This window comes from Eubalaena glacialis, chromosome 9, assembly GCF_028564815.1.
Source record: "Eubalaena glacialis isolate mEubGla1 chromosome 9, mEubGla1.1.hap2.+ XY, whole genome shotgun sequence".
Classification (NCBI taxonomy): Eukaryota; Metazoa; Chordata; class Mammalia; order Artiodactyla; family Balaenidae; genus Eubalaena; species Eubalaena glacialis.
Genome location: NC_083724.1, coordinates 43,473,889 through 43,487,793, shown reverse-complemented (window position 1 = coordinate 43,487,793; position 13,905 = coordinate 43,473,889). Strand labels below are relative to the sequence as shown.

Sequence of the window (13,905 nt, the reverse complement as noted above, 5' to 3'; positions counted from 1 at the left end):
GGACCATGTTTTTCTCCAGATACATATAGAGTTAGGGAGTTTGGAACTGACATATACACACTGCTATATTTAAAATGGAAAACCAACAAGGACCTACTGTAGAGCACAGGGAACTCTGCTCAATATTATGTAACAACCTAAAAGTGAAAGGAATTTGAAAAAGAATAAAAAACAATCAAAAAAAAAAAAAAAACAACCCAATTAGATAGTAGTGATTTTGTCCAATTCAGTGAATATACTAAAATCCATTGATGTGCACACTTTAAGAGGGTGAATTTGATGTTTTATGAATTAAATATCAATAGGCTGTTTAATCTTTTCTACTATTTTTCAATTGAATCTTTTCTACTTCCTTTATGGCTGGACTCCACTTCTGAAATACTCTTTCCTTCCCAAGTGAGTCACCCATTCAGCAAGTCTCCCACAAGTGTGTATAGTCTGTTCACTGCTGCCCTCACCCTGCTGCTGCTACCAACAGACTTCCTACTGTGCAGTCCCCATCTCTTATGAAAACACTGAGCCTCTTCTGTGGACTCACCCAGACTGAAAAGCAGGACACTAGCACTTCTGGTTTGCTTCTTGCATAACTGCTTTATTTCAGCAAAGAACGTTTCTGACGTAAGAAAAAAATCTTGATGACAAAAAGAATAATTCAACAGGAATATATAAAAATTTCAAACTTATAATATACATGATAATGAAGTCTCAAAATATGATAGTAGAAGTGTGGAATTTAAAATATAGACAAGTTTACAACCAAAGTGGGATATTAAATAAAAACAAAAAAAACAAACAAAAAAACACCTCAGTGAGGGGGAAAAAAAAAACCCTACACATTGTTTTTCAGATGGCTTTATTTTTTTCACCCCCAAAAGTGAGAGGACATTTTTTTCAGGGATTCATTTCTGTATACAAAATATTTTTATAACACAGGATTGTATATCATATATCAAATGACTCTGCCAATGTATGCAATTTTTACCTTACAGGTATATTTTTACTTTATTTATCTAAAAGAAATATATACCTTAAAATAAAAGTTTAATTTAAATTAAATTTAAATATTTAAATTTTCCCCAATGTTCCCAAATTACATAAATGGGTCGTTGCTCCAAGTGATTTCAGTATCAAAGAAAAATCACATGCTAGTGGTTAATTATTTATGTTTATAATGTTAAAATGCTGGTGTTAATATTAGCATTTAATTTTTAAATGCATTTAGAGTCAACAAAATAAAGGTGGAACTATACAAGTAACAATTCAAAAACAAAAAATTTATAGCAAATGTCATGTTAAAATGTCCATTTCCAAAATACAAGTACTTATGCACTACAATTGGGAGGAAAAATTCCTTAAGGAGGACATGTAAAGGACAAAGTTTAAAAGACCAATAAACTGAGCCACACCAAAACACACCACTTAAGGCAGTAAAAAGCAAGTCATGGAGTAGCAGAAGTTATTTGCAATATAGATAACATACAAAGAGCTTGAATCAAGAATATAAAAAGGACTCTATGTTAATAATGTTTTTCCAAAAAGTCAGATCAATAGAAAACTGGCAATAGAATCAAATGGGCACTTCAAAAAGAGGACACCCAATGGTAAAGAAATAAAGAACTCAGTCTCATTATAATCAGGGAAATGAAAATTGACACCACAGTGAGATGCTACTACACACCCATTATAATGATTAAAATTGAAAAGCTGACCATATCTTTGTTAGCAAGGATATTGGTCAACTGGAACACACATATACTGTTGGTGGAAGTGTAAACTGTTTTCAAAGTTCAAACTGGTAGTGTAGTGGGTTGAATGGTGACCCCCTCAAAAGGTATGTCCATGCCATAACCCCTAGAACCTGTGAATGCAACCTTATTTGGAAAAAGTCTTTGCAGATGTAATTAAGTTAAGGATTTTTAGATGAGATCATTCTGGATTATCTACTGGGCCCTACATCCAATGACAAGAGTCCTTTTAAGAGACAGCAGAGAAGACAAAGACACAGACAAGAAGGCCCTGTGAAGACAGAGGCAGAGACTGGAGCTATGTAACCAGAAGGAATGTCAACAGTCACCAGAAGCTGGATGAGAAAAAGAAGGGATCCTCCCCCCTATAGCCTTCAGAGGGATTTCAGCCTTGCTGATACCTTGATTTTGGACTTCTAACCTCCAGAATTATAAGCCAATAAATGTCTGTGGTCGTAACCCACCAAATTTATGGTGATTTGTTACAGCAGCCCTAGAAAATGAATATAGGCAGTATCTAGTACAGTTGAACATACACATTCCCTGTGAACTCTAATCAAGAGACAATCAGGCACAGATAAGGCAAAAAGCATGAAAAGAATATTCATATCAGCATTATTCATAACAGTCCCAAAGAGAAAACCACTCAGATGTCCATCAAAAATAGGATGGATAAATAAATTGTGGTATATTCATTTAATTGAATAATATAAAGTAATAAAAATGAAAAACTGCAGCTATACAACATGGATTTATCTAATAAACTTATTCTGAACACAAGAAGGTAACACAAAAGAATTCATTTACTTTCATTTATATGAAGTTCAAAATAGGCAAAATTAATCTACGGTGTTAGAAGTCAAAATAGTACCCGTGGGGAAGAGGAAATGGGGTGGTTTTAGTAGACATAATGTTAGAACCTTGCACCTCCAAATTTGAAATCACAATTTCAAGTGCATGTGGAACATTTATAAAAATTGACCACTTCAATGACAAAAGCAATGTCCTAAACAATAAATGGTGAGCGATACCATGTCACATTCATGGATGGTAACATTCAATACTGTGAAGTTGAGAAACCAACCTCAAATTTACCTATACATTTATTAAAATTGCAATCAAATTTGTGTTTCGGTATTTGATACGCTGATTTAAAATTCAAATGAAAGACTAAAAAACCAAGAATAGCCAAGAAAATTCTGAGGAGCAACAAGGTAGGTAGACTTGATACTCTAGATATCTAAACTGGTGATTTGATAACTTTTATATTGCTACGGGAGTAGTAAATACATCAATCAAATAGAGGGCCCAGAGAAAGACCCATGTGTGTAATAAAACTTGACTCACATCTCAAGTGTCATTAATATCGATGGGAAGAAGGACTACCAGATGAGCTAACAAAATAAAAAAATACATCTGCTTAAAGTCCTTGGAGTGCTAAACAGTAGTGAAGAAATACCAGGTCAGAATTTGGGGAAGGACAAGTCTGGAGAAGTGAGCCCAGGCTTTGGGGCCACTTTCCCATGGAGGTATTTGCTGATTCTGGAGATGGCAGCTGAGAGGCTTGAGGGGATGAGGCTCTAGTGAACCATCACTGCTTTGTCCTAGGCTATGCACTGGGAGTGAGGGTATGCCCAAGGACACAGGCACCTGCAGCTCAGCTCTCTAGCCACCAAAAGGGCTAACATGAAAAAGACTGACAATACCAAGGGTTGGCAAAGATGGGAAGTGACAGGAACTTTCTGACATGGCTGGCAGGACTGTAAATTGGTTCATTCACTTTGGAAAATACTTTCACCTTATCTACTAAAGTTGAAGATATGTATTCCCTATGTACCTGCAATTCTACTCCTAGGTATACAGCCAACACAAATGTAAAGCCAGGTACATCAAGGGACCTTTACATGAATATTCACGGAAACGTTATTTGTAATATTCCCATACTGGAAATACATGAAAAGTCTATACTTAGTAAAATAGATAAACAAATTGTGGTATTTTTAGGCAGCAGAATACTATATGGCAATGTAAATGAATGAGTTATATAAAATACATATACCTTGCAAACGTAACACTGAGCAAAAGAAGCCAGACACCAAAGTTTATATAAATAGCATACTGCTTTTAAAGGTCAAAAAACACACTATTTGATTCCCTTTGTGTAACAGTTAAACACCAGTAAAAACTATAGTGTTCAGGAATGCACAGTTAAGCATTAAAACTAAAGAGAAAAGCAAAGAGTGATCACCTTACAGAACTGTGGTTACTTGCTTGGGGAGGGGCACTAGCAGGGCTTCAGTGGTCTTACAATGTTTTATTTCTTGACAGGAGTTTTGGACGCACAGATGCTTTGTGATAAACCAATGCTCTGTACGTTTTTTGTATTTGTGTACTTTTCATATATCTTTCATAATTAAAAAGGTAAGAAAACATCAGTGGAGATGGATGACGGATTTATTATTCAATGCATGGTATTGGATCAACTGAACAGAAATATGGCAAGAATATATTAAATCTTTACTTCCTATCACACACAGAAATCAATTACAGGTGTATAAAAAACCTAGGAAAAGCAAAAACCTTGTAAGTTTTAATAGAAATTACGGGATGTATCTTCATATTCGATGGAATAAAAGTAATTCCTGAAGAAAATACAATACAACCAATAAAGGCAATGAGTGAGCTGACCACATTAAGATTAAAACTCTTCTATAAGATAAAGTGGAAGGACAAACCACACACCAATAAGTTCTATATGTATAACCAGCAAACAGTAATAACCAGACTACTTAAAACTGCGTATGTATCAACTGAAAAAAGAGACAACTCCACTGGGGATTGGGGTGAGGGAGAGAACAGGCAAGGGTAGGAAAAGGTGATCCATATTACAAACAACCTGGCTGGCTGAGATGAAACATGGTAGGGCATATTCACATAATGGAATGAGACGGTGATCTAAATAAATGAATTAGAGCGATGTGTTGCAACATGAAAAAAATCTCTAAAACAATGTTGAATTAAAAAAAAGGACAAAATGCAAAATAAAATCATTTTATAATAATAAAATTTATAATCATGCATACTATTTAAAATCCAATATTACATATTCATTATCAACACATATATAGTAAAAACATGAAAAAAATATGCTTAGGAATGATAAATGTTAACTTGAGGCCAGTGGCTTCTTCTGGGGAGGGAGAAAAATGAATCAGGGAAGTTTACACAAGGACTTTGATTGTATCTATACCATTTTATTTCTGTGAAAATAAAGATTTAAAGCAAATATGTCAAAAATTTCAAGTTCTCTATAATTTTATAGTCTCTTGTATCACTGAAATAGTTTATAAAAACAAAGGTAAACAAAATCCACTTCCCTAGCTATTCTCAGTTTTATTCTTACATCAAGCTGTGGGTTTAGACCCCATGTTACTGGCCCATCACAAACTTTGATACTATGGCACCAACTTACACTGAAGGAAGCTTAAGAAACAGGCCTTGTGATTCTGATATTTGGCTTCCTGGAGGGGAACCATCACGGATATAACTTACTACCTCCTGCAGCATCTCTGTACAAAGTTGAAGGAATAGTCACTTGGAAGGCCCAGTACCAGGAGAAGCTAACTTTTTCTTTTTATATAGACACAGTGAACCTTGTAACAGACCATGGTTACTTCCTTTTATTGGTTGCTAAGAGACGCTTGACTAAATCTATGGACTACCACTAGGAAAGGTACCTGATTGCCTGATTTGTATTTTAATTCTTCATCTCACTCTCCAATCCTTACTGTCCTTTCATCCACATTTTTCAGGTGATCTATTTTATCCTACTGTGTGTATGTGATTATGTACACACACACACACGGAGGCATATAATATAAAGGAAAAATCTGATACATTTCTATTATATTAAAATTTAAAACTTCTATAGATCAAAAGGCACCATTAAGAGAATAAATGGCAAGCTACAAAGTGGAAGAAGATGTTTGCAGTACACATGACAAAAGGTTCACATCCAAGAGTGTAAGGAACTCCCACAAATCAGTAAAAAAAAAAAAGATGGAAAATTCAAAAGAAAAATGGACAAAGTTGGTAAACAGCAGAGCTAAAGTTCCAGTCTGAAGTCTTACTTTATTTTACTTAAAAAAATTATCATTTCACTTATTTGTAATGCCATCACCTAGCAACAATGACAATCACGCTTTACACTTTGGTCTTGGTAGAAAATCTTCCATTTTCTTTTTTTTTGGGGGGGGTGGGTGTGCTAATAACCTTCCCTATAATAATTATATATATGTAATTTGTTGTGATTACAGAAATCAGATTATACCAAATATACTATTTTGCAATCTTTTTCATATAATTCATCTTTTAAAAAAAACTATTGCATAGATTACGCTAATATGGGTTCCATATAGTCTTTAAAAGATTTCCAATATACATTCACATATAAGGTGTCCCTGTGTGTCTGCTTCCCCACACCCTTACCAGTACTAAGTGCAGGTCTCTGGTTCAGACTCATGAAGGGTGATCAGAATACTTCCTTCTGGCTTCCTTCAAGCCTTGAGAACAAAGCAATTAAGGAGGAGTAAAATAATGAGCAAACAGAAATGCTAGCAAATGAAAAGGGTGTGGGAAGGAGTTTAGAAAAGAAACAAGTGGCTGAAAATGAACAAAGGAATGAGGAAATGGGAAAGGGGTTAAATATAAAAAAAGTAGGGCGTCTTTCAGGAATATTCTTGTTAATCAGGCCATGACTCTGAGTCGTATACTAAAGACTGAGGGGCAAGATGTAGCTTCTGATTTCATAATTTAAGAGTCGATAAAGGAGGGCTAGAACCAATCCCATTGAGACCGGATATCTTAACCTAAGCTCTTACTTTTGGAGTTCAAATTTCTTCTCCTCAATTTTTAGTCAGTTTCCTCCCCCTAGAGCTGAATTTTACCTGAAAAAAAAATTCCCAAATTTCACTTGAAGTTTTTAGAGCAGAACAAAGTACATGCTTCACACTTTTAAAGAAAATGTTCAGACTCTGGTTGCAGCTGAATAACTTCAAAATGGCTTCATTTTAAAACTTAGTAGAGCAGAAATATCTGAAGGAAATGCATATTTTTGATTATTTGTTTTAAGATAGTTTAAAATCACAAGAGCAATACAGAAACTCTGAATTACTGGTAAAGGATCTCTGGCTGGTCTCATGTGAGTATAACAAGAGTTTAGAGGTGGAGAAGAGGGGTTTCAACTCCTGCAGGGTCAGGATTTTCATTCTACCTCTATGTTCTTGGCCACCTTTCACAGCTCCTCTTGCTTTTCCTCTGAGTTTATCCCTAACTTCTGGAAGACACTGTGAAGCAGTGGAAAGAAAGCTGGTCTAGAAGGGGAGGAATGGGGGCCCTGAGTGACCTGGGCCATGGGCCTTAATCTCTCCATTCTTGTATCCTCAGCAAACCTATCTTCTCACTTCACGGGAGGTCAGCTGGTGAGATTCAAATAAGTAATGGTTTAAACAAGTTTTGAATAGGCATAAAGCGCTAAGGTATTATAAATGTCTACTCTCTCCTTTTACTATTCTTTTTTAAATCAATTGAGCAACTCCAAGAATCAGATTTGAAGGATAAATGTTTATGGGAATCCATCTTGGTTCAAAGGAGGACCTGGGGTACAGGGAACTATCTCGATATTTTAATAAAACTAAAACCTAATTGGTTGTGACCATTTCAAAAGAATTAATATAAGTTAGAAGCATACATTCAAAAAGGAAGCATCGGAGAAAAGGGGCCTAAGTCTTTGGGATTCTATAAAAAGCTTGGTCTGTAAGACAGTCCCTGAGTCAATATCTGAGAAACAACTTTGTATTAGTGCTCAGATACTCATGTAACAGAGAACCACAAAAAACAAGGACTAAAAGACAGAATCTGGATACACACTGATGAGCTGAAATATGTTATGTGAATGCCTTATTGTGTGCTCTGGGCTTTCAGGGGTACTGAAATAATGTACGCATGAAAGAATTACAGCAGAGTAACTGGCTCTGTGCTGGTGTGCCATCAAAGGGAAACCAAGACAGCAAAAGGAATATGTAAGTCAACGCAGCTCTACAACCCTGATTATGCTCACCCACTATTTGATAACATATTTCCTTCTTTGGCGGAAAAAAAATAAAGATAGAAATTCATTCCCCAAACTCTTGGGAGGCTGAGAATCTAGACAGACAAAAGCACATCTACATAAAAATTTTGAAGATTAATACATAATAAAAGCCAAAGCAATAATCTAAAATAAAATACTTCCCTTAGCTGCTTTTGCTTGTGGTCTGCAATGTATTTTCCACAGTTCCCCAAGATAAAAGAGAGATTGTCAGTATCCATTTCCAGGTTTTTCTCACGAATATATATCAAGGGAAGTACAACAAAGTCTGCTTTGGATTAAAGTTATGAACATCAGATTTCAAAACCAAGAACAAAATGTTTTAGGAGTCTATTCCAGCTTTGTCTCACCAAACCCTGAAAATGTGGGGAAAGTAGAATTCTATAGTTCTGAGTTTTTTAAATGATTTAAGAAAGTAGAGAGGCAATGACATTTTCATATATTACTATAACTGGAAAATAAAAAAGAATAATGGACTACATCCTGACATTAAAAAATACTTTTGACAGTGTTTCCTAATTACCAACAGTGATGACTATGGCTAACATGGATGAAGAAATTAATGAACAGTATTTTTTTCTTATTATGTTTAAGATCATTTCCAATACTACCATCAGGCTTGACCTGATATCTGAAAAGAACACCATAAAATTACAAGGTAGGCTTTAAAAATATTCACAAGTGGTTAGGGAGTCCTAATGAACAATAATAGAGTTATTATTTTAATTTGTAGCATAAGGCATCACCACAGGAATCAAAGAAACTGATGTATTTTTAGATGTGTGTACTGCTTATACATTGAATGGCGAGTTACTGTGGAAACTTTCATTCTGTGGAAACTTTAACTGGATTTATGTGCTAGAATTAGCTGATGAGTTGCAAATTTTAAAGTGGTAAACTGATTAGCATTAAATCACAAAATATATTTCTTTATAAATAGAATGCATTTATTTCATATAAAATGTGTATTGATAAACACTTGTTTTCCTCTAGCTATATGTAAACAGTGACATGAGAAATAAAATTATGCATGCGTCTTACGTCTTCTGTGCAGTTGAAAATGTCTTAAATTTTATTTCACTGGACAGCAAACTAAAGAAAAGAAATGATGACCTTTATAACTAAGGCCTTCCTTCTCTCGGACTCTCTATTTTGACAAAAACATCCCTCTTTTATGAGGTCCTTTAGGACAATGTTGATTTTTTTTTTCCATTTCTGTATCTCTTTAGATACCCTGGTATCCAGCACATAGTAGATGAGCGCTCAAAATATTTTTTGTCTTGATTCAACATTCAAAGAAATAAAAAATGTTGTCATATGCTTCCAAGATATGTAGTATGTTTAAAATACTATACCCAAAGATTATGGAACAACTAACAGATATAAAAATAAAAATACATATAGAGATATCATAGCTCAAATTGTGATGGTAACTGCTTAACTCAAAGTGTGATAACTGATTCTCATATATCTTAGCATGCTTTTCAGGCACTTTGCATTATGGCTACAGAGGGCAAATGGCTGATAAACCTCATTGTTAAAAAGAAGTCCCTTAAATAGCAAGATATACATGAACAACAAAAAAAAGAACTTCTTTGATTGGTTCAAAAGCCCATATACTTGTAACCCAGGAAACATTTGAAATGTATGAATAGGTAACTCAGCTCTATATGGGATATTGGTTCATAACTCTTCATCAATCCTACATACAAAAAAAATGCTATGTAGGACTGGATACGTATTTTAAGAGATATTAATACCTGCAGAAAAATAAAATATTTAAAAGGACCAAGAAGCCAGAATTCTTATGTACCAAAAAAACTGTATAAAATTAGAAGTACATTTTAATATGCCAGATCTTATTTTAATCAGCTATTGGGGATACTCACTTCCGTCTCTTTATTTTCTACCCTATTAGGAGGAAATTTAATATCTACTATTGGCATGTCAGTCTGCAAACTCTGCCTCTAACAGTATAACAATGGTGTCTTCTCCATTCTCCCAATATACACCGAACTCCAGATCAAAGTCACGGTTTTCTGTGCCCCTTAATCATCCTCCACAATCAACTCTGACTCACCAGGGAGCCTTTATTGTCCTAAAAATCCATATTTATACTTGTTAGGATTTCATGCAATAGGGAGGAGATGACAACACTGAATCAGTTCTCCAGACAGGCATATCAAGGATGCTTTTTCAATCACCCAGTGCTTAGTAGAGACAAAGTTATGCAGTAGCCTATAGAATTCTATAAGAGCAGAAAGGTCACATCACTAGGACACTTCTTGGCTCCAGAACAAACTGATTTAGAGCCCAGCTGCAAAGTCATTCACATTTGCCAAGAGAGGTTTTGAGTACTCTTTGGGACCCACCCCTCATACAAACAACGATTTAAACAAAATGAAAACAGAACAAAACAGGCTGACTCACTCCAACACTCCCAACTCCATCCTGTAGGAAGAAGGCTATAAAATAATGTGACAATTAGCCTAGGGATTTCCTTGTTATTTTCATTTTCAGAGCCTCTGCGTAGTGTTAAAAGTATCACATAGGGTCCAATTAGACCTGAACACACAGACCTGCTCAAACATCTTACTGTTCCGAGTATACCACGTGGTACCACAGGGTTATTTTAAAAAATTCCCAAATCAGTAGTCAAGAAAGCAATGAAGTCAGTTTACCCCACACCCTATCATTTATTTGTGTCAGATGTTAAAATGAGAATCCATTGCCTGTCCACAGAGCACTCACCTCATTGTCTGACTCCACGAGAACTTGATCATATTCACTAAGCGCTACTAGAAACATGATAGAGGTGACATTTTCAAAGCAGTGTATCCATTTTCTTCTCTCTGACCTTTGGCCCCCTACATCGACCATTCTGCAAGGTTAATAATATTCATATTAATAGCACATAAAAAAATATCAATATAAATATAGCTTTACTTACAAACTTAGGAAACCTACTCTCTAAAGAGAATGGTCATCAAAACCAATCCAATTAACACTTATTGAACATCCACTAATTTTCTGTTACCTAACAATCAAAGTCAAGACATTCTGGGTAATAACTCATTGCACTTATTAGAAAGTTACCTGATATGTATAAAAATTATAATTCTGTAAAAAAAAAAAAAAAAAAATCCTGTGCCAAGCCAAGGAAAAAGGCTGTTTTATTTAATCAAGCACAGAAGAGTCAGAAACAAAATGAGTTTTATTTGTGTTCAGCTCTAATGGCAAATACTGACTTCAGTTTCTTTTCCTATAAAATGAGAATGAAGATCCTCACGTATTTCTCAAGGAAGCTAGGAATGACTACAAATGCATTTAAAAGATGTAAGATGCCATGTATTTCAACATGGGTGTGTAATGCTTCAACTAAATGCAAACAAAACCCCACTGATCTTCATCAGGAAGGTAAGCTTTTGGGGCTGTTTTTTCTTTCCAATATTGACAATAATTTGGGACAGTCCAATCATGTTGGGTAACATGGTGCAATTAGCCTTATGCACAAGTCAACCTGCTAAACTGCTAGAAGTGGTATGTATAAAACATCAAGATGCTATAAGAGGCCACCATTTGAACTATATCAAGGACTTGTTTTTACACATCAATTCTGTGCTCAGGAATCAACACTGGCATCAATTAATTTGAGTGCTAGTGTATACAGAAAATATCTAGCAGAACTTGGTAATGAATCCAAGTTTCCTCAAATTGTTGAATCCATAACTTGACTAAAATGTGCACAATGTTTACAAGATAAAATATTTTCAGAAAATGAGAGTTTTAGGTATAAAAGTTTGAGAGTAGGGCTCTTTAAGTGTTTGTTGAAAACTGCAGTTGTTCCTGGTATTTTCCTGCCTCTAAGGATCAAACCTAAACTAAGAAATCAAGAATCTTCCCGTGACTGCTTTAAAAAGTTTCCTATGAAAGAGATATCTGAGGGGCAAAACAATGGATCCAGGGAGACCTATGAACTACAGACATCAAAACTAGAATTCTTAGGTCTTTAGAAATATTAAAATGCTAGCTCTTCTCTAATGTCAAGTCAATAATATGTTCATTTATAATATAAAATCCTCATTCCATGAAATCCTGTCATGCTAAACCCTATAAGATGTTTTTGATGGTAGCAAGAAATTATTCTTCTACGTCATTACTTTTACTGAAGTGCCAAATAATGTCCTTTAAAAGCTAGTGCCCAAAATGTAGGGAAAAAACCCAAGGTGTAATAGTAACCTGGTTTCAGATTTCACTAATCGTAAAGCAAAAAGGAGATGAAATCTCCATGAAATGCTCTATGTTTTCTGAAAATATTCTAACATGGTTATAAGCAGAAGGAAATTTGGTGTCTCAAATTAAAGATCTCTAAACGCAATGAACTCAAAACTTAATCCAGAATGCTGGAGCTATAGGGAGCCTTGGTGATCATCTAATGTAACCATTTTATTGATGAAAAAAACGAGGCTCAGAAATTATTTCCAAAGTGTCACCCTCTTTATGGCTATGTCTATTAGAGTAGCGTATGGCAGCCAGATGTAACCACAGCTGCAGAGATTGATTAGAATGAAACACACAGTGCTTTGCAGGGAATGATGGAGGGCCTGCCCATCAGGGTCACATGGCAGAGTTACATCACAGGAGTTACATTAATTTCCACTTCACAACCCCGTATTGTACGTAGTTGTCTTAAATGGGTGGCTCTCCCAAGGAGCTCAACTCTCTGTACCCGAAGACATATTCATATGGCCTCATTTCTCCATGTACCATGTGGTTTGTATTCTAACTAAAAGTACGTCTAAGTGATTGTGTAGTAAGAGATTAAATGAAAGTACATCAGTCTTGTTTATTTTTTCTCATCTTAAAAAAAATTAGACTACTTCAGCTGAAGTATTACCCAGAAAGAATAGCAGCAGCAAGGGAGAAAGTAATAAACTTTCATTCTATTTTCCTATGTAAATTTAGACTAGGTTAATCAATCCATTTCCAAAACCATGTATTTTTAAATTTTTCAGGCAACTCATTTTAGGAGTACAAAACAGCCCGTATTCTTATTGCTACTGAAAAATTCTACCTTGGTACCAGAGGACCTGGAGGAAACAACATGAAAGCTTCTGACAACTTGTAATTTCTGTTATTAATAGGGTTATAAGATAATTTATATCTTATACAAATGTAAAAATACAGTTTTTACATGTACATGTTTTACATGTAAAAATACAGTTTGTACAATGTACAAACACTGACCTCATAGTTAAAATGATTCCCAACCAGTTTTAGTCTGGACCAATGTTTGAGTAACTTTTAACCACCAGCAAACTATTCACTGATTTCTCAGTGGTTTAACCTGAAATAAGAAACCTGCCCATACATCTTTCCTCTGCTTCCTCTTTCAGGGACACATTATTTCATTTGTGTCTCCAATGATAATAATTGTTATAAAGGTGATATTGTTTTAAAGTCTACACATGGTTTCAATATTCATAGAGTTCACAAAATGTGCTCAAGGCAGAAGAGCTGGGAAGTGGATTTTACGGACTCAGGTACTACCTGAAAATGACACTTTGTAAGTCAAAGGGGTATTCGATGATCCCTGTGGTGGGGACTCGAACTCTGAGCACATCTTGCTGCGTAGGCAGGTAGGCAGGGTCGGCAACGCGGTCCAAGTCATTAAGATAGCTGGAGGAGGGAAGACACAGGAGAGCGTCAGTGACACCGTCACACCAGACCTGCTGATGGAAAAGGAAGGACAACAATGAATCCTAAGACAGAAGTGGAGAGAAGGAAGAAAAATATCAGAAAGTGGTAGAGTAGCTTGGGAAGTGAAAGATACAGTCAACCTTCTGTTAGTCAGAGCAAGGTTGTCCATCTATGGATGACCTGGTTCCCAGTATTTCTCTTTTCTTCTCTTACTGTCAAATAGAACCCTGACAGAACATAAAGGGGGAGAAGAAAAGAATTAAATGAGTCTCCTCCCCTCTACTTGTTTAGCAGGTCTGGTGGGTAAGCAGG

At 35.4% G+C, this 13,905-nt stretch overlaps 1 protein-coding gene across 1 annotated transcript in view; it reads right to left on the bottom strand.

Moving 5' to 3' along the window:
• Positions 1-13,905, bottom strand: part of GNAQ (G protein subunit alpha q) — a 280,233-nt gene that overhangs the window by 53,892 nt on the left and 212,436 nt on the right. Inside the window, exons 4-5 of the mRNA XM_061200324.1 lie at positions 13,444-13,572; positions 10,645-10,774 (exon numbers count right to left, since the gene is read on the bottom strand). Of these exons, the coding sequence (XP_061056307.1) occupies positions 10,645-10,774; positions 13,444-13,572 (259 nt within the window). The remainder of the gene's footprint in view (positions 1-10,644; positions 10,775-13,443; positions 13,573-13,905) is intronic.